The sequence below is a fragment of the Capra hircus genome, chromosome 2 (genome assembly GCF_001704415.2).
Source record: "Capra hircus breed San Clemente chromosome 2, ASM170441v1, whole genome shotgun sequence".
Lineage (NCBI taxonomy): Eukaryota > Metazoa > Chordata > Mammalia > Artiodactyla > Bovidae > Capra > Capra hircus.
In genome coordinates, this window is record NC_030809.1 from 96,395,662 (window position 1) to 96,417,977 (window position 22,316).

Genomic DNA, 22,316 nt, shown 5'->3' on the forward strand with positions numbered 1-22,316 from the left:
TGTTAGTGAGCTGATAGTGTTAGGTGAGTTGAATTAGAGGTAAACCTGTACTACCTTTGTAAGTAAAAATACTTATGCTAATGATAGGCAAAGCAATCTATCAATAGTTAAAATCCATAGGAATTTTGGAATTTTGGGAACACTAAGATTAAAATCTCCCTCTCAATACATTACTTGTAAGAGATTTTATAGACCAGTCTTTTGACTTTTAGTACCAATGATTCAGAATTCAAAAGATAAGATTGAGGCAACAGCAGAAAATTGAAAGATTATATCCAGTTGAAGTAAGATCTACTTTGGGTTTTATCTTAATAGATTCCCCAAATGAAAAGATACTTAATTCCCTGAATGTGTCTTTATACAAGTATGGTTGGGTTTTGATGAGCGTGTTATTATGCACAGGTTATGAAAGTTTCCAAAACTCTAGTTTCTTTATAAGGTAAGGATAATGTCTCTTTACTCCAAGCACTAACCAACTCAAAAATCTACAAGCCAGTCTTCACAGCACCTAACATGATAGCAGGTCTTTAGGGTTCAGTATACTTCTTTCTTTTCTCCCATATATGATATAAAAGTTTGAAATAGACAGACCTAGCTTTGTTACGAATAATAAGAAAGATACAACACCAGGTTTCTTTAAATAGCTGAGTTTTTGATTGGCATAATGCTGCTTATATTCACTGCTGGCCAGAGAAACTGGTAGAGGTTAGAGAAAGTTGAAGTTAAGATGAATATCAGTCAAGAAGAAATCAAAATTATGAGCACAGTCAAAATCATAAGCACACCAAATACTAGTAAGGATGTGGCGCAGAAAGAATTTTCATTTATTGTTGGTGGGAAAATGACACAGCCACTTTGTAACGCCACAGTTGGGTGATTTCTTACAAAAGTAAACATATTCTCACCATATGATCCAGCAGTCACACTCATGATATTTACCTAAAGAAGCTGAACACTTATGTCCACAGAAAAACCTGTGCACAGATTCTTAATTGCCAAAACTTAGACACAGTTAAAATGGCCAACAGTAGGTGAATGAATAAATGAACCGTGGTCCATCCAGACAGTGAAACATTATTCAGCACTAAAAAAGAAATGCGCTATTAAGCCATGAAGGGACATGGAGGGACCTTAATGCATATTACTCAGTGAAGGAAGCCAACCTGAAAGGGCTGCATACTGTGTGACTCCAACTATAGGACATTCCAGAAAAGGGGGAACTGTGGAGATAGTAAAAAGGTCAGTGGTTGCCATGGATGTATCCAGGGAGGTGAGTAGGCTGATCACAGAGGATTTTTAGAGCAGTGATGGATACATGTCATAATATATTATCCAAAACCATGGAACGTTTAACTCCCAAGAGTGAACCCTTAAGTAAACTGTTAGCTTTGGGTGATTATGCTGTATCAGTGCAGGTTTATCCTTGGTAAAAGTTGTGCCAATCCGGGGATTGATGTTGATCATGGGGGAGGCTCTGCCTATGTGAGGGCAGGAGGTATGTAGGAAATCTCTGGAACGTCCCCTCAATTTTTCTGTAAAACTAAAAGTGCTCTAATTTTTAAAAATTATACTTAAAATCATAAGCATACCATCCAAGACATGAAGTCAATTGAGAAAATGTCAGTTGCAAAGATTCTACTTAAGCATCACTTTTCAATAGTATCTTTGGTTGAATATAACTATTTTTTGCATGTGCTTACTATCTTTAAGAATTTAGCCTCAGTTGTAAACATACTTTTGTCTCCTAAGCTAAAGAGTATGTGGATTTGAAATCAGTCGAAATCTTACCTGAGCACTGATAAATAGCTGCAATTATCACGTGATTCATTGGCTTTGTGCTTACCAGAGGCAATACTGGCTAGCAGACTTGCTTGTTCTGAGTAAATAGTCCTCCATCTCCAGAGGCATTCTTTATAGGTTCATGAACAGCCTTTCTTTTTTTTAAAAATCTTACAGAGTGCTATAACAGCAACTGTCCTGAAACAGTCTCAATTTTTGATTTTAAAGCTTAGGTGGGAACTGTAGTATTGGATGGGCTTCCCAGGTGGTGCAGTGGTAAAGAATCCACCTGCCAATGCAGGAGACACGAGGGACGCAAGTTCGATCCCTGGGGTCAGGAAGATCCCCTGGAGTAGGAAATGGCAATTGGCTCCAGTGTTCTTGCCTGAGAAATTCTCTATGAACAGAGAAGGTGGTGTTAGACACCATATGAAGACTGTATATTTAAGAGGAGGAAGGACTAGTGGTTGAATAATAGGCTTCAAGCTTCACCTACCTGCTTAGAGAGCCACTAGCATCAGCATTATGGCAACCAGGAAAGCAGAAATACCTCTGCACCTTGGTTTGCTGGTGGGTTTGCTGGTGGCTTCCCTGGTGGCTCCCCTGGTGGCTCAGACGGTGAAGAGTCTGCCTGCAGTGTGGGGGACCTGGGTTCAATCCGTGTCTTGGGAAGATCTCCTGGGGAAGTAAAAGGCAACCCACTCCAGTATTCTTGCCTGGAGAGTTCCGTGGACAGGGGAGCCTGGCGGGCTGCAGTCCATGGGGTTGCAAAGAATTGGACACGAGTAAGGGACTAACTTTCACTTTCACTTTTCATGGTTTGCTGGGGCTTTCATTTGATTATCTATCCTTTTAGAGATTTATCTCTATGCACACAATGGACATGAGTTTGAGCAAACTCCAGGAGATGGTGAAGTACAGGGAAGCCTGGCATGCTGCAGTGCATGGGGTCACAGAGAATCAGACACAACTTAGCAACTAAACAGCAGTGACATCTCTATGGGTTATTTTTATATAAATGGTGGGTCCTAAGCCAAAGCCTTTGACTGTGTGGATCACAATAAACTGTGGAAAATTCTTCAAGAGATGGGAATACCAGACCACCTGGCCTGCCTCTTGTGAAACCTATATGCAGGTCAGAAAGCAACAGTTAGAACTGGACATGGAACAACAGACTGGTTCCAAATAGGAAAAGGAACACATCAAGGCTGTATATTGTCACCCTGCTTATTTAACTTCTATGCAGAGTAAGTAAGTGAAGTCTCTTAGTCGTGTCCAACTCTTTCTGACCCCATGGACTGTAGCCTACCAGGCATCTCCGTCCATGGGATTCTCCAGGCAAGAGTACTGGAGTGGGGTGCCATTTCTTTTCCCAGGGGATCTTCCCGACCCAGGGATTGAACCCAGGTCCCCTGCATTAGAGGCAGACACTTTAACCTCTGAGCCACCAGGGAAGATATCATGAGAAACGCTGGGCTGGAAGAAGCACAAGCTGGAATCAAGATTGCCGGGAGAAATATCAATAACCTCAGATATGCAGATGACACCACCCTTGTGGCAGAAAGTGAAGAGGAACTTTTTAAAAAGCCTCTTGATGAAAGTGAAAAGAGGAGAGAGAAAAAGTTGGCTTAAAGCTCAACGTTCAGAAAACAAAGATCATGGCATCTGGTCCCATCACTTCATGGGAAATAGATGGGGAGACAGTGGAAACAGTGTCAGACTTTATTTTTGTGAGCTCCAAAATCACTGCAGATGGTGATTGCAGCCATGAAATTAAAAGACACTCCTTGGAAGGAAAGTTATGACCAACCTAGATAGCATATTCAAAAGCAGAGACATTACTTTGCCAACAAAGGTCCATCTAGTCAAGGCTATGGTTTTTCCAGTGGTCATGTATGGATGTGAGAGTTGGACTGTGAAGAAAGCTGAGCACCGAAGCATTGATGCTTTTGAACTGTGGTGTTGGAGAAGACTCTTGAGAGTCCCTTGGACTGCAAGGAGATCCAGCCAGTCCATTCTAAAGGAGATCAGTCCTCGGTGTTCACTGGAAGGACTGATGCTAAAGCTGAAACTCTAATACTTTGGCCACCTCATGTGAAGAGTTGACTCATTGGAAAAGACTCTGATGCTGGGAGGGATTGGGGGCAGGAGGAGAAGGGGACGACAGAGGATGAGATGGCTGGATGGCATCACTGACTTGATGCACATGAGTTTGGGTGAACTCTGGGAGTTGGTGATGGACAGGGAGGCCTGGCGTCCTGCGTTTCATGGGGTCGCAAAGAGTCAGACACGACTGAGCAACTGAACTGAACTGAACTGAACCTGTCAGAAGATGATTCTGAGCAGACAAAATATGGGAATTGTAAATAGTGAGTTGCAGTGCTAAACGTATCTCATATCTCTGTGTTAAGCTAACTGGTATATTAAGCATCTCCCAAAGCTCAGTGGCTTATCACAGTGGAAGTTTCTTTCTTGCTCACATTACACTTCAAAGTAGATAGGTGGGCAGTTGTTTCTTGCAGTTATTCAGGGCCCTGTATCCCTTTATTCTAGTAGTTTTGCCATGCTGTGTAGCTTTTTGACTCACTAGATCATTTCTGGCTAACTATAAGGAAGGTGGGAAGTGTAGTCCAGTAGTGTTCTCAGGAAGAAGAGAAAAGTTTTGATAAGCATCCAGTCATTAAATCTGTGTCCTGACTTTAATTTCTAATCTAGTTTTGACAAATGAGCTGTGTGCTTTTCTTTTTCTTTCTGTGAGAGTTTTATCCTTAGAGTTAATGTCAAAGACTGTATCATCTGTTTTCTTCTCTTGTTTAGAATCCTGTACGTAGATTCCTGTACATAGATTCTTTTTCTCTTAAAAACACAACCAAATATGTTGGGACTGTGTCTGATATATCTAAAGTTTGATGAGGATTCTCAGTACACTATATTTTCCAGGAGGCCAGTTGAAACTATTCTTAACTCTATATGGTTAACCGTTTCTCAGAGGCGTGTTTCATTAAAGCACTGAAATTATGCAGACAGAGCTGGAAATGTTCTTTGAAGTGCATCCTATCATCTTCCTTTTAATTTTGGTTTTTATTTAACACTTAGCTCCCAAAGTGGGGCCATGGCGATATCTTTGAGTTATAACTCACATCAGGCCTTCGAGGAGTTTGCGATGCTATTTTATTGCTGGCATACAAAATCCGAGAGGTTAACTGTACTGTGGTAGGTCACACAGTGAGTCAACGACTGAGCTATGATTAGCGTTGACAGCTGGTGAGCTTCTAGGCTGTTGCTCACTGAACGACGTTGACATTCATTTTGATTTGACTTTGCATTTCACTTTCAACTATTTATCCATTTTAAGGCCTCTTTAAGAAACTTTTTAGGAATATTGTGGGACTGAGGAAACTTTCTGTAAATGCTTTGGGAAAAGTCCACTAGCTCCCCTCTTCCCATTTTCCAGCTTAACAGTTAAATTGTGTTAATGCTAGGTAGGCCTCCTTTTGGTAGAGATGCTTTAAGATATTAGGCAGTGTTAGGCAAAATAATTTTGCTTGCTTTATTTCAAAATGTGTGATTTTTTTTAACAAAGGAGTTCTGAGATCCAATTATATGCTTGTGAGTATAAACTAGAAAAGTTATAAATATGTATACATCTGATGAAATAATTCACAGAGAAATGGAAAGCGTGCATCATAAATTATACCCCAAAGTACTTTGAACATATAATTAAAATGCTGCCCAGGGCCATCTGGATTGTGAACTTGGAAGCGGTCCTTTGTGTCATTGGGTCAGCATTTGATTCACCTGAGAGGGATGGGGGCCAGTGAGTCCCGTTTTGGTTCTGGGTCCGTTTCCAAGTGTATGTGTCAGGGAAATGTTTAAGGAAAAATGCTGTTAGGTGGATCCTTGGGTGTCACTGCCCAGTGTGGCTGGCCCTGGGTAAAGCAACTTCCCTCGGACTTCTGTATCCTCCGGCTGCCATCAGCAGCTCCCTGCATTGCTGGTGTCAGTGAGACTGGTGATCTAGCGCCTTCCGTACCTCACGCATGTAGGGAAAGGTAACTTAGCAAAGATGAAGACCGGTGATTTGGAGTCCAGTCTGTGCTTGGATTCTGATTCTGTCAGTTACTTGCCCAAGGAATAACAAAACTCAGTTTCGTCATTGGTCAGAGGATGTGCCCTGCTGTGTCATGGTGACCCAAGGGACCTGACTTACTAGTATGTGGGCTCGCAGCAGCTCTTCTTCCCTTCCTGCTCTCAGGCTCCCTCTCCAGATCCTTTTATTGTCAGTACGCTATTGCAACTGAAAAGCAATATCAAGTTTGCGTGCGTGTGTGTGTGTGTGTGTGTCCACGCGCACGCTAAGTCACTTCAGTCGTGTCTGACTCTTTGCTACCCTGTCGACCATAGCCCGCCAGGCTTCTCTGTCCATTAGATTCTTCAGGCAAGAATACTGGAATGGGTTGTTATGCCCTCCTCCAGGGGATCTTCCCTACTCAGGGATCAAACCCATGTCTCTTAAGTCTCCTGCATTGACAGACAGGTTCTTTATCACTAGCGCCACCTGGGAAACCCAATATCAAGTTTGGACACCTCTGAACACATATTCTATGTCTTTAAAGTACTTAACAGGTAAAACATATCCCTCAGAGCTCAGATCATGTAGTGATGTGATTTTATTTGAAGTAGATTCAGACAGAGCCAAAGGGTATTTTCCCTGCTTTTCAGCTATAAAAAGTGTTATAATTTAATGATTTGGCTGGTTGTGATTGGTATTAAAATAACTTCTCTGTGATTTCTCAAAGGAATCATGTCCACTTAAGGGCGAGATAGCACCTTCAAGGTGAGCCAGAGCTCTTTTCTCAGCTCCCCCATCCCCCAAAAGATGGACTTGTCTTATTTTGTCTTGTGGTCCCCAGTGGAGATGAGGGGCCACCCATTAGCCACTCTTTCTATAGAGTAATCATGAATCCCTCACCCAGTTTGTTTACATTGAGAAACATGAGCAACATCATTGTTTAGAATCACAAAGTGATTCAGGAGGTGAAAGGTCATTAAGACATCTTAAGAGTCACTCTAAGGAGATGCTTATTGCATTTCCTTTCCAGAAATATAAAAATATAGTATTTTTCAGTGACAACAAAACATGAAGCAATTCCCCTTAAATCTAACAGTTCCATTATCAGGATAGAACTGAACCACAAAATATGAGAGTGAGAGTGATAGTTGCTGTAAGAAGTGATTTGCATGAAACCCTACTTTATTCTCCAATTATTACTCTACATGATTACAGGACAACCTCGCTGTTAATTGCCTGTGGTCTTTACATATGCACTTCTTTCAGAAATAGACACTAATTATTAGATCTTGTTTTCTGTCTCACCTGAAGTTGCAAATGTCTGGGATATATATTTTTTTAAATTTGCAAGTCTAATTGTGTACAGATATAGTAAAATCGATCTCATTCTGAATCCCATTCTGTTCTCTGAGATGTAAACTCTCAAAGATTATGAACTTGGCTTTCAATTCTATATAAGTGTTTTATGTGCCCGTCTCTTGACAAAAGCTATATGTTTGCTATCAGAATGCTGGAGGAATTTTATCTTTTTAACATGGAGAGGAATCTTTGCTTATGAATTAAAAAAAAAAAAACAACTACCTACTTCCCCACAGCCCATTATAATTAAATATAATCAGAGATAACAACATCAAAGTAATATTAAATACTAGTATTCTCCTAATTGTACCAAGATAAGAATTTTTTTCTGTTTGGGAGCTACACTTGGACTTAGGCTAGGCACAAGATGGTTTGCTTTGTGTCTTGGGCTCTCATTTCTTCAGATATCAGGGGCTGAATTAGGTAATAGATCCTGAAGTGGTGCTGGGCTTGTCCTGTCTTTAGGCCAGGCTTGGCAAGCCTATATGCCTGAAGGGATCAGACTGGTAGGATGAAAGTGTCAAGCGAGTGAGTGAGAATCCTGGGCTAACAAGGGTGCATGAGCCCTGCCTAAGGGCAGCAGCCACTGTTCAGTTTCAGCAGATTGATCTCAGATAGAAATCTTAATGTCTATATGAAATATAACAAATTTTGTTATTTATATCATTTTTAAGTTGAAGTATAGCTGACACAATATTATACTAGATTCAGGTATATAACATAGTGATTTGTTGTAGATTATGTGCCAAATAACCGATGTATGCCAACATACAGATTATGTGCCGAAATTGTTACAGTATTGTGTGTCATATACAGTATGCCCATATTCTCTGTGTTGTATATTGCATCTCTGTGACTTATTTGTTTTATAACTGGTAGTTTTTACCTCCTAGTCCTTTTCACCTATTTCTACTATCCCCCCACCTGAACTATGGTGACCTGGGTATTTATCTGAAGGAAACAAAAACACTAATTCAAAATGATATATGCACTCCAGTGTTAACTGATGCATTATTTAAAATAACCGAGATATGGAAGCAACCTGTGTCTACCGACAAATGAATAAGGAGGATCTGGTGTGTATATATATCTATATCTATATCTATATCTATATATATATATACATACATACACACACACAGTGAAATATTAGCCATAAAAAAAAGAATGAAATCTTCCCATTTGTGACAACATGGGTAGACCTGGAGAAAGAAAGTGGAAGTCGCTCAGTCATGTCCAGCTCTTTGTGACTCCATGAACTGTGGCCTGCCAGGCTCCTCTGTCCGTGGAATTCTCCAGGCCAGAATACTGGAGTGGGTAGCCGTTCCCTTCTCCAGGGGATCTTCTTCTTTTTTTTTTCCAGGAGATCTTCTGACCCAAGGATTGAACCCTGGTCTCCCACAGTGCAGGTGTATTCTTTACTGTCTGAACCACCAGGGAAGTCCTAAAGACTTGGAGGGTATTATCCTAAGTGAAATTAGATAAGGACAAATAATATATATTTTCAATTGTATGTGAAATCTAAAAACATGGACAAATGTAGCAAAACAGGCTCATAGATATGGAGAACAGTTTTTAAATATTGGATTGTAACTCTTGCTTTTAAGAAAGTAGTATGCTGACCAATTCACTGTGGTGACTTATGATTCTATCACATGCTGTGTCTACTTCCATATCTGGTATTGTCATCCAGCTAATGCCTGTGAATCTTTCTTGACCTGATTTAGCTATGAATCCTTCTCAGGTCTGGATCAGGGGGGATACCTCCTATGCTCTTATAGCGTTCTCTCTCTTTAATCTACTAAGCAGTAGCATAATTTTCTCTTTGCTTTGTCCTCTAATTTCTAGACTCCTTGAGGGCATTCACTGCACACTGATTGCATGAGGAAGCATGGTGGTGAGTAAGGTGTCTTCTCAGGTGACTTAGGGCATATTGCTTTTCCAAGGCTTCTCCCAGAATCTCAGGAACAGTCTTCTAATGGAGTCTGTCTCCCAGATTTCTGTTTAATCAAGCTGTCTTGATTAAACAAGGCAGTTTTATTAGCAGGTCTGGGAAAATTTGGAGTCCAAAGACCTCTTTTCTTAAAACGTGCTGTTACCGCTACTGTTTTATTCCTGCTGATTTTCTCTTATTTCTCCTTAATCAACATATTTCTAGGGAAGGTAGAGTACAGATGTGTTTTTGTGACTCAAAGCCATATGAAGCCCAAATGAGTCTTTCTCTTGTCATAATTATAAAGAGGGCCTTAGGCTGTGTTTACTGCCTCTAAAATAAACTTGGTGCTTAGCTTCTCAGTTGCAACACTTTCCAGCTTTTATGAAAAAAATAAACAAAAATAAAATGTTATTTTAAATGTAGTGTCAGAAATTAAATAAATTACCCTCAATAGTGCCGTATATTTTAAAAAAAAAAAGTATTTTTGGAAGGACTATGCAGCAGAACCTCCATAACAGAACCATACTGGAAAAAAAAAAAGCCCCCACGCTTTCTGTTTTTGGCAACTGGTAATATCTCGTCATATTAAAACTATTTAGTCTGTTTCTTTATTTTTTTCTCAAACTATTTGTAGAATCACCAGTATTCTTGCCTGGAGAATTCCATGGACAGAGGAGCCTGGTGGCTACAGTCCATGGGATCACAGAGTCGAACATGACTCAGTGACTAACGCACACACTCTCACACACTCACACACACACAGACACACTCACACACACACACTATGTTGCAGCAACGTAAAAACTTAGTCTCTGTTGCCAGGCTGTGTAAGTTCAGTTCCTAGCTCTACCATGTACCAGCTGTATAATCACAGGCCAGGGACTTAACTTCTGAGTCTCGGTTCCTTTTTCTGTCGAATGGAGATCCTCGTAGTACCTAAGTCAAAGAGTTATTGAGAGGGTTGCTGCTGCTGCTGCTGCCAAGTTGCTTCAGTCGTGTCCGACTCTGTGCGACCCCGTAGACGGCAGCCCACCAGGCTCCACCATCCCTGGGATTCTCCAGGCAAGAACACTGGAGTGGGTTGCCATTTCCTTCTCCAGTGCATGAAAGTGAAAAATGAAAGTGAAGTTGCTCAGTCGTGTCTGACTCTAGCAACCCCATGGACTGCAGCCCTCCAGGCTCCTCCATCCATTGGATTTTCCAGGCAAGAGTACTGGAGTGGGGTGCCATTGCCTTCTCAAATGAGTAAAAAATAAAACCTTTATAATAATGCCTGGCACGTGGTTGCTGTGTACATGGTTACTTATTTTTTAAGTTCATTGAGGTATCATTTAGGGCATAATTTACGTGCAGTAAAATTTACTCTTTATAATACACAGTTCTGTGAATTTTGACAGGAGCATATGGTCATATAACCACCACTACTGTGAAGATATAGAACATTTCTGTCATCCTCAAAAGCATACTCTGTTGTCAATGCCCCTCCAACACCATTTCCAAACCCTGACAATCACAGGTCTGTTTTCTGATCCCATACTTCTGCTCTTACAGAATGTCATGTAAATGGATCGTGCCCTGTATAGACCTCTGAGTCTCACTTCTTTCACTTGGCACAGGGGTTGGCAAACTTTTCTGTAAAGGGCCAGGTAGTCTATGTTTTAGGTTTGCAGGCCTTACCGTCTCTGTTGTAAAAAGTTCCATTCTATCACAGTCATGCATTGCACATGAAAGATTGTAGGTGGCCATGTTCCAATAAAACTTTATTAAAATAGGTAGTAGCCACATTTGGGTGGAAAACCATAATTTGGCGGCCTGTGACTTAGCATAATGCTTTCAAGATCCATTCATGTTGTTGAATCTATTAGAAGTGTTCTTTTTATTGCCAGTTCCAACTCATAGATGCGCTAGAGTTTGTTTAGTCATCACCAGTTGAAGGATATTTTTACTAATTTTTGGAAATTATAAATAAAGCCGCTGAAAATATTTGCCTACAGGTTTTTGTGTCAACACAGATTTTGATTTCTCTTGAGTAAACCACCTTGGCCGGGGGGTTGTATGGCAAGTGTATTTTTACCTTTATTGTGTGTGTTCAGTTTCATCTGACTCTTTGTGACCCCATGGGCTATAGCCTGCTAGGCTCCTCTGTCCATGGAATTTTCCAGAATACTGGAAAGAATACTGGAGCAGGTTGCCATTTCCTATTCCAGGGAATCTTCCCAACCCAAGGATTGAACCCGCGTCTCCTGTGTCTCCTACATTGGCAGGCAGGTTCTTTACCACTAGTGCCACCTGAAAAGTCCTTAGAAACTCTCAAATTGTTTCCAAAATGTCTAGATTATTTTGCATTTCCATCAGCAATATAAGAGAGTTCCAGTTGAGTTGTATCACCACCAACCCTTAGTATTGTGCATTTCTTTGTTCATTTTAAGTTACTCTGAAAAACTATGAATGATCTTAGAAACTAGCATGAAGATGCTTTACCTTTAATCTCATAGTGAGTTGAAAGCTTTTGAAGGGTTTTACACATGGAAATGATGGAAATGACATGATTTGGGTTTTTTAATGATTACCCCAGCTGCAGTATGGAGAATGATTAGGAGGGAAGAATGGTAACTGTGTGAAGACCTGTAGGAGAATATCATTATAGTACAGAGGAAAGGGAAGGTACCTGGATTGAAAGAGGGCAGTGAAGATGATGTCACTAGATGCGAGAATTCTTTAGGAGCTGGAATTTATAGAACTCAGTGACTGATCAGATAGGAGACTTAAGAAAGTGGCACAAACAACTGGACGTATAATGATGCCTTTACCGAGATGAGGAAAACTGATAGGGAAAAAGGTTTGGGGAGATAAACTGTATCAGTAGAATTTTGAGATATATGTGAGACATTGAAATGGAGGCTCCATCTATGTAGTTTGGTATCCAGGTTCTGGAACAGAGGAACACAGCTGAGAGTCAGTGTGGTATACAGCATATCTGACGATACGGAGAAAGATGAGATTCCCTAGATAGAGTTATCAGTGAACCGAGAAGAGGAAATAGGCAGACCCAAGAGGAACCTCAGTGACTAAAGTTGCACAGAAGACAGACATTCAAAGGAAACTAGGAGAGAGTGGGTTCAAGAGCTGGAGGGAGAGAGAGGGGCGGGGGGAGGGTGGGAGAGGACGGTTCATCTCAGGTAATTGTCTTTCAGTTGATGAAGTGAGTGAATGTGCTGAGATGACGACTGAAGTGAGGGGTGACAAGTCCACATGGGATTTTGCAGCATAACAGATATTGGTCAGTGCTGGTGGTGGAGGCCATGACAGTGGTGCTGATGTACACCTGAAAATCCATGTTAAACTGAGACGGGGAGTGAACAGGAGGTGCTGTGCCAAGTTGCTTCTACAGGGTGTAGCCCACCAGGCTTGTCTGTCTATGGGATTCTCCAGGCAAAAATATTAGAGTGGGTTGCCATGCCCTCCTCCAGGGGATCTTCCAGACCCAGGGATCAAACCCATGCCTTTTAGGTCTCCTACATTGACAGGAGTGTTCTTTATCACTAATGCCACCTGGGAAGCCTGAATAGAAGGTGAGGTGGTAGGAAAAAGCAAGGGTATACAGATATTTCAGGAATTGTTAGGCTAAGTGATAGAACCATATGAAGAGACATTTTTTACTGTTTGTTAAGATGAGACAGGTTAGAGTATACCCTTGAGAAGGATGAGGCAGGGGATGAGGCCAGGAGAAATAGCACAGTGGAGAGATGGGCAAAAGGAATGTCCATCTGATCTAGTGTACTTGCTGAAGAGGTTCAGCTGACTTTAACATTCACTTGTTAGCAGAGTAGAATGGGGGCTTTTCTAATGAACTCTACCGTAGTAGAGTCCTTACTTTTATTTCTCAGCCATTTCTAGGAAACTTACCAAGCAGCAAATGTCAGCACAATTCTTCTGACGTGCGAAAATGCTCTAGCAGTTTAGTCACTTGTCAGTCTCATGTCCAAGCCTTATCCATCTGTCATGGCCCAGTGGAAACTCTCAAATGAAAGACTCTCCCTCCCTGATCTGAATGGTCATGGCATGGTGCTTCCCCCCCACCTTCTCTATTTTGTCAGTTGCTCTTGTGTGTATTTACTGTGTGTGTGTGTGTATTGGAGAAGGCGATGGCACCCCACTCCAGTACTCTTGCCTGGAAAATCCCATGGACAGAGGGGCCTGGTAGGCTGTGGTCCATGGGGTTGCGAAGAGTTGGACACGACTGAGCGACTTTACTTTCACTTTTCACTTTCATGCATTGGAGGAGGAAATGGCAACCCACTCCAGTGTTCTTGCCTGGAGAATCCCAGGGACAGGGGAGCCTGTGGGCTGCCGTCTATGGGGTCACACAGAGTCGGACACGACTGAAGTGACTTAGTAGCAGCAGTAGCAGTGTGTGTATATATTATTCTCCTTAGATGAAAGGAGGCAGAGACCATGACTGAAAGGCGTTATGTTCTCCCTAGCACCTAGCCTAGCTGGTTACATTTATTTAGCTTGTTACCCTAAATGCAAGTAAACGTGAGCATGGGGGAATGGTTATTAGCAGACAATTAGGAGGACTTAAGTGAGGAAGCAGAAGAGTTTTGTGGCTTGGAATCTGAATTAGTTACCTGAGGGAACCTGATTATAACCTTTTGTTTCTATGATACCTAGTAAAATATGTTTTGAAAGTTTCTTGTTCCCTGCTACTAGGAATCTAGTTAGCAATAATCCAACTCCTCTTTGGTATAATTAATAGTTTACCAACTACTTTCATTCATCATATTATTCAGGCTGAGAGTAAATCAGAGATATATAGAGAGAGACTTCATAGGGGATTTAGTCCATGTTGCAAAGGAAAAAAACCAAGGTCAGAGAGATAGTTAGTTAAAAATCCCTTTACTAGTAAACACAAGTGCTAAGACCAAAGGCAGGACTCTCCAGTTCTAATCCAGGTTTCTTTCAATGTACTCTGTGGCTTCTAGATTTATCTTTATAAAAATCCAATTGGCCTGATAATTATTTAATAAAATTGTAAGGAGCAATGTGGTCTGCTTTATTTAAATGAATTAAAAAGTCACTTATCAGAACAATCTCTTGATCAGAGCTAAGATCACCTTTTATGGAAGAAGCTTGGCCTTGTGGCTCAGAGCTTCAGATGTAGCCCCTACAGCAGAATGAAAAGAAACATACCCTTATGAATTGTGCTGCTGCTATGATTTAAATAAAAGAGGATAGGATAACTAACTGTTAGAGCAACAGTGGTGAGCACTGTTCAAAACAGTGAATGAACCTAGTATCAGCATTTTGGAGGAAGAAAACAGATATTTACCTGTTTTTCTAAGCTTTTGACTCTGACAACTTTATTTTTTAAGACTAGTGTCATTCTTATGGACCACAGCCTTGTCTAACTCAATGAAACTATGAGCCATGCCATGTAGGGCCACCCAAGATGGACAGGTCATGGTGGAGAGCAAACTGTGGAAAATTCTTAAAGAGATGAGACTACCAGACCATCTGACCTGCTTTTGAGAAATCTGTATGCAGGTCAGGAAGCAACAGTTAGAACTGGACATGGAACAACAGACTGGTTCCAAATAGGGAAAGGAGTATATCAAGGCTGTATATTGTCACCCTCCTTATTTAACTTATATGCAGAGTACATCATGCAAAATGCCAGGCTGGATGAAGCAAATGCTGGAATCAAGATTGCCGGGAGAAATATCAATCACCTCAGATATGCAGATGACACCACCCTTATGGCAGAAAGTGAAGAAGAACTAAAGAGCCTCTTCATGAAAGTGAAAGAGGAGAGTGAAAAAGTTGGCTGAATATTCAGAAGACTAAGATCATGGCATCTGGTCCCATTACTTCATGGCAAATAGATGGGAAACAGTAGAAACAGTGACAGACTTTATTTTGGGGGGCTCCAAAATCACTGCAGATGATGACTGCAGCCATGAAATTAAAAGATGCTTCTTGGAAGAAAAGCTATGACCAACCTAGACAGCATATTCAAAAGCAGAGACATTACTTTGCCAACAAAGGTCCGTCTAGTCAAAGCTATGGTTTTTCCAGTTGTCATGTGTGGATGTGAGAGTTGGACTATGAAGAAAGCTGATCGCAGAAAATTGATGTTCTTGAACTGTGGTGTTGAGAGTCCTTGGACTGCAAGGAGATCCAACTAGTCCATCCTAAAGGAAATCAGTCCTAAATATTCATTGGAAGGACTGATGCTAAAGCTGAAACTCTAATTCTTTGGCCATTTGATGTGAAGAACTGACTCATTTGAAAAGACAGATATTGATTCTGGGAAAGATGGAAGGCAGGAGGAGAAGGGCATGAAAGGGGATGAGATGGTTGGGTGGCATCACCAGCTTAACAGACATGAGTTTGAGTAAACTCCGGGAGTTGGTGATGGACAGGGACGCCTGGCATGCTGCAGCCCATGAGGTTTCCAAAGAGTTGGACATGACTGAGCAACTGAACTGAACTGAGCATCATTCTTGATTTAGGATGATAAGTTATAGTCTAATGAAAGAACTATTAATAGAAATAAGGAAGGTCATTATCCTTTAGGGGGACTATGGTCAGCTTTAATTATATTATTGTTAAAGCTGTCACAAATTGAAATAGTGTGTATTAAATATATAATCTATAATTTTATGTTAAAGCATTTAATGGGGAAACCACTGACTAAAATTTTTATATAATATTATTCCCATTGGCCATAGCTGCTTATTAAGCTGGATAGTAACTTCTGTTGAACATATTCTTTTTAATTGTACTGACTTAGAGATCCCCAAACTCTAGAATGTATTTTTGTCAGGGAAGTTAAGGAATTAAGAACATATACCTTTAAGAAATTGCAGAAAGGCATAAAGTGTTTTTTCTTCCTCCTTTCTACACTTTTAAATGTTATCTGAATGAATGGCTGCTACTAGGTAAAACATTTCCTTATGTTCTCCTATAAATTGTCTCAGACAGGGTATTTGGGAACTGCTGTGCCCTCTGCAAAGTAATTGAACTTGGCTGGGTATGGAATCAAAACAATCAGTTGTGATAGCAAATCTGAAACCAGGTGTTCCATGGTTAAACAGCTATGATTCATGGGGAAAAAAACCCACAGAATTTTAAGGACTTTTTTTTCCTCCAAGGCAGTTGATTCTATCATTCCATATGGACTATGGACTCTGGTCTAGCTCTGGTTATCATCTTCATTACAAGTCGCTCTCTCTCTTTTTTTTTTTTAGTGTAATGTAAAATTTATTAAATTGGCGTTCCAGATGAACATCTGAAAATGGTCTTCTTTTTATCTCAGGTGAACCTGGCCTTTGTTGAAGCAGCAGACTGCGTTTCAGAACCTGTTAACAGGGAGCCTCCTTCCAGAGAAGCTCAGATACTGACTTTGAAAAACACATCTGAGTTCGATGTACTTGTCATTGGAGGAGGAGCAACAGGAAGTGGCTGTGCCCTGGATGCGGTCACCAGAGGTGAGTCCTGGCGTGGATGGATGTAACGCAGGTAGAGGTTTCATCTTTCCTCCCGATGTAGACACAAATGTGCACTCAGTGCTGGAAAATCACGTTACTACTGCATTTCTTCATTTTCCATTCTTTGTGAAGCAGCTTCTCATTTTTAAAATATAGGTACTTAGAAAATTCTAAAATTAAATGTAGCTTGTCTTTCACATTGAAATGGGTTTATCTAAAAAGAAAACTTTATATTCCTGTGATTTCGTTGATTTGATGTTCTGGTTAGTGTTTTTTTACATAATAAAGTACATGTATGTGAAATAAAAATATCTATGTATCATTTAAAATCACATTTATGTCAGTGATTTATCTTTAATAAAAAGGTTTGTTAAAATGAATTAATCTATTAAAATCTTTTTGTTTCTCTATTAAAATCATCTCTTCCAGTGAAATATGGACCACTGTTTGCGAAACTCTAGTTTATGTGTAAAAAATGAAAAAGACCTGTAACCTGTAGTTCTGTCACTCTTTTGGTCAGTTTTAGGAAAGACTTTATGAGAAGTTCTTTCAACATGGCAACAGGATATATAAAGAAATAAATTTTAGTAGGGAACACCAGTGGTCTTACATATGATATATTTAATGATTTGATTCTGTTGCCTGTGGTTATTAGTGTGGAGTTTGGAATCAAAGAAATATGTGCCGGGGGCCAGCGTGAGGAACTCTGCCCATGGCAAAGGTCATGAGGAAGGAGGCTTGGCATACACAAAGGCGTGATCAAGCCTCAGGAAACCCCCTGTTCCCGAGCATCTAACCCCCAAACCAGAGTCTGTTTTATGCTCTCACATACACCTCTGACTTTACGGGGGGCTCTCCCCTATAACCGTTTCTCTTGGAGAAGGAGTAAACGTGCAGCTCCAAGTCAATAAAAATTCCTGGGCGTGACAAGAGTGTTTCAGCTTACGGACTCCTCTGAAGGTTATCTAGCCCGCCTGTATAGGTTCGTCCGGCCACATGTGATTGTTTACAGCCTCCCAATCTGAGAGGCACGAGATGTTTTAGACTTACTAAAGGCAAATTCTTTTGGGGAGTTAGAAATTACTAGTATAGTGGGTTGATTAGGAATTATATTGGTGAAAGGGTTTTCATTTGTTGTGTCAATAATTGCTGCTAATTCCCTGCTCTGGGTGGGACAAGGATGTCTCAGGTCAAACCTCTCTGCTGACAGATTAGCTTGTGTGACAGGATTATCCATACTCCTGCCACTACGCACATGATTGTTTACTACCTCTCAACCATAAACCGCACAGAGAGTTTTGGAGTATTTTGAGAGTCTTAATTAGCATAGGGCTTTTTCTTCTTGTTGAGTCAATGATTGCCGCCAGGCCTCCATATCCTTAGGCACCTGGGAATATATTAATCAATGTATTTGGAATATAGAAAAGGAAATACAGTAGTTTTTGATGTTAGCAATACTAGACTTTTTGAGTTAATGGATTTTCTCTTTTGCAGTAGATCACTGTGCTTTGTTATAAATCACTGTGTCCTTGTTATGTAAAAATGTAACTTTATCACTATCTTAAGACTAAATAGATCTTAAGGGGAACATTGGTGAAAGGATTTTCATTTGTTGGGCTGATGTTTGCTGCTAAATCTCCATGTTCCCTACCCTTATAATGAATATAACTAACCTATAGGAGAAATAAGTATTAACCTTTAAGACTAATCATGTTAACCTTGGGTTAAATAAATTCCTTTCTCGATTGTAACTCACTACACCCTCACCCTATAGGAATGTAACTTTATTTGGAGGGTGGTGCCTGGTTTAAGAAAAAACACCCTTGGAAGAAATAAGTTTTTTGGTTATCAGAAAGAAAGGATCATAAAATGTCAGCAGGTCTCACTCATGGCCAGAAGATGATGTACCTTTTTTATACATTTATGTGAAGCACCTGATTTTGATAAAGGTCAGGACTGCTGACTCCCGCGTGACTCTGTATTCATCCCTGTGTGTAACAAAAGGTATATAAGCAAACCCCAAAATAAAGAAACTGGATCAGTTTCCGGAAAGACTGATTCCCCCATGTCGCTTCTTTCTTGCTCCCGTTTTTCTGGCTGAATTCCCATCTGGAGCATGGATGCTATTCCACGTAATCCAAGTTATTCAGCCTCTTTTTCTCCACTAATCTTCCTACTACACTATCCATTTCTAATCTCTCTATATCTGTGATTAAATATGTATTTTTCCAAAGACGCCGACTCCGTCCCCACCTTCGAATTCCCTGGATCCACTGGGGCTGGACCCCGGGAAATATGAGTACATATTCTGGCTCAGGTGCTTTATCAGATGTATTAAGTGTGTGTGTGTGTACACATACACACATATACACACATACACTTAAGTGAGTTAATTTCGCCAAGTTTCTTCATCTTTCAAATAAAAAAAAATACCTTCTGTTGATGATTGTTTTGAAGATTAAATGCATAATGAAGAAGATTTAAAACAGGGCTTGTCACACAAAGCAAAAAACAATAAATTGTAGGCAGTATGATAGCTGACAGTAATGACATAAAGGCAAAAAGACTTTTAGAACCAATCGTCCTGGAGAAATCATCCTCTGTGGTGTTCTTAGATGCAGCACGTTGGGCTGGGTACTGCTGCAAGAAATTTTGACTCTGGATTATTTTTTTTAGATACTATGTAAGGTTCAATATTCATTGCAGTTTCATACTCAATGGTGATAATTTGTTACATGGAATAATTTTTATTAGATGAAGTTACTACCACATCTACTCTGGACTTACTTTGCATATCTGATAGATTTCAGTCTTACATAAATGAAATAAATTTCATGAGATTAGGCATACCTAAGCAAAAAAATATCGTAGATTTTACTAGGATTGCATAGGACCCTCACTTGAGATTTGATCCATGTAGACCTCATAGCCTAGGTCCATTTTGTCACTTCCAGATAATGATAAATTCACAATATAAGCCCTGGATCCTATTCTGTTGCCTGGCAGACCCTAATTTTTATATAATTCTGTCCCCATCCATGGTTTATAATTTGAATTAGATTATCCTGGGGCACAGTAGGTCAGAGGGAAAGCATGGTTGAAGATCCCTCAAGGGATCTGAATTCAACTCTCTCCCCTGGAGGCCCAGGAGAAAGAGTGGAAAAAAGGATGCATTCCCTTGTCATGGGAGATCTTGTTTGGGACTGTCCCAATTGTCCTGGGACTACCCCAGAGGTTAGAAGTTACCAGATGCCAATTTTCTGTGTCCAAGGGTGTCATTTTCCCAGTAGGATTCAGAAAAATATGTTTCTTCAGCTTGCCACTTATATTCATGCTATGTACTGAAATATAGAGCAGTTCTTTTTCTTTCATTTCAGACAAATATTGGCTGGGTATTATGCGTGCAATATTCAAGGTACTACATGTGAATACAAAGATGGTTGATCCAGGCAGCACACTGAGGTTGCTCCCAGTTCTGTAGTTCTTGTTGGTGGAGACTGAGTTATCCTGTGTGCCTTGCAGAAGCTTGGGGGGCACTGTTGTATCTGGATAAAGCAAGCTGCTATTTAGCACAGGTAGAATTGTAATAGGCTAAACTTGCTTGCTGAAAGTGTGCCAATCTGAGGGAACATGTGAAGGAACAGTGTGTGTGGGAAACAGCCGATGTTTCAATTGGGAGCACCCAGGCTGTGTGGGGGAGGGTATGCGAGAATCGTGGACAGGCAGGAGTGGACCTGACCTTTGGGCAGGGAAAGGCCTTTGGACTTCACTCAACAGGCCACTCTGAGACTCTGAAGAGCGTTAGTGTTGAGGAAAGGGTAGGCAATAAGGAAGAGGCATTCATAGGTATAACCTTTAAGAGATCTAGACATGGGACAAAGGATGAAACTTGCTGATGTCGTAGGATATGAATAAGGGAGGCAATATGTGCAAGAATTGTTTTTTTTCTGTCTTTTACTTGTTTAAGATAGGCACAATTAGAATATTTCTATAGATTCAGAAGGGAACCTTGATATTCAAATAATAGAAGGCTGCATGTGGACAAGGTCTTAGAAAAATACAAGATATGGGCTAAGAAAGATGTATCTTAGCTTTGGCAGGACAGCAAGAAGCATTTCTCAGAGACATAAACAAAGTGGAAGATAACATTGTGGGAATAGGGGTTGCTTTGCTCCGGTTAGAAAAGGATGTATGTGTGTGTGTGTTCCCTTATGTGTCAGAGTGGGGGCAGAGAAAACACATGATAGGGTAGAATCCCAAATTGAGAACTGACTGGGTATCAATGATGAGAAGAAAATGAGAAAAGATTCTATGAAGGCAAGAAATTGTTTAAGTGGAGACCTAGAACTAGAGGGAGGAAAGGGAAGTTGTAGAGTCAACTTCTCAAAGAATTAGGGTGCATTGGCGGATCTTGAGTGCAGTAGTAAAAAGGCAGCTACTAATTAAGTCCATTTTGTACTGTACCTCCTTTTGAAAACTCTCACCTATATTTGCTTTTGTGAAATTTTTATATTTATATCTTTTAGAAAACATAGACAAGATCATACTGTAGTCATTACTGTGCAGTGTGTTACTTTCAAGTATGTGTATGGTATTCATTTTTTTATAAATTCCTTTTTTATGAATTCATTTTTTTATGATTCTTTAACTTATTTCCAGTGTTTTGTTCTGCTATTGGTAATAATACTACTAGCGAGTCAACCACTAAACCAGTTCTGGGAATATAAAAACCAATAAGATGTGGCCTTGCCCTCAAGGAGCTTGTTAATATTTGCTGAACAAACGTTTTTCCTGTGGACAGTAAGAACATTGACTAGTACGTTAGCATTTGATTGTGGGTGATGGTAGCGATGATGATGATGATTTTGAAAAGGTAAGAATTTTCAGAGCCAGAATGTTGACAAGATTTTTAAAATAGTTAGTAGCAGCTAAGAAAATGATTTCGTTTAATACCTCCTAACATATCAATTGCTGTCTTTTTAAATAATCGACTGAATGTCTTTTGTGTATGAGGTTGCAATTTATAAAAGTGATGGATAAATCATAGTTTGTGTGTGTGTATGAAAAGAAGAGAAGTGAAAAGCAAAGGAGAAAAGGAAAGATATAAGCATCTGAATGCAGAGTTCCAAAGAATAGCAAGGAGAGATGAGAAAGCCTTCCTCAGCGATCAGTACAAAGACTAGAGATCGCTTCAAGAAAATTAGAGATACCAAGGGAACAGTTCATGCAAAGATGGGCTTGATAAAGGACAGAAATGGTATGGACCTAACAGAAGCAGAAGATATTAAGAAGAGGTGGCAAGAATACACAGAAGAACTGTACAAAAAAGATCTTCATGACCCGGATAATCATGATGGTGTGGTCACTCACCTAGAGCCAGACATCCTGGAATGTGAAGTCAAGTGGGCCTTAGAAAACATCACTATGAACAAAGCTAGTGGAAGTGATGGAATTCCAGTTGAGCTACTTCAAATCCTGAAAGATGATGCTGTGAAAGTGCTGCACTCAATATGCCAGCAGATTTGAAAAACTCAGCAATGGCTACAGGACTGGAAAAGATCAGTTTTCATTCCAATCCCAAAGAAAGGCGATGCCCAAGAATGCTCAAACTACCGCACAATTGCACTCATCTCACACGCTTGTAAAGTAATGCTCAAATTCTCCAAGCCAGGTTCAG

The 22,316-nt window shown here is 40.3% G+C and overlaps 1 protein-coding gene across 2 annotated transcripts in view; it reads left to right on the forward strand.

Moving 5' to 3' along the window:
• Positions 1-22,316, forward strand: part of GPD2 (glycerol-3-phosphate dehydrogenase 2) — a 147,475-nt gene that overhangs the window by 40,085 nt on the left and 85,074 nt on the right. For both annotated transcript variants that reach the window (XM_018063241.1, XM_018063247.1), the window contains exon 3: positions 16,468-16,639. In XM_018063241.1, coding sequence (XP_017918730.1) covers positions 16,468-16,639 — 172 coding nt within the window. The remainder of the gene's footprint in view (positions 1-16,467; positions 16,640-22,316) is intronic.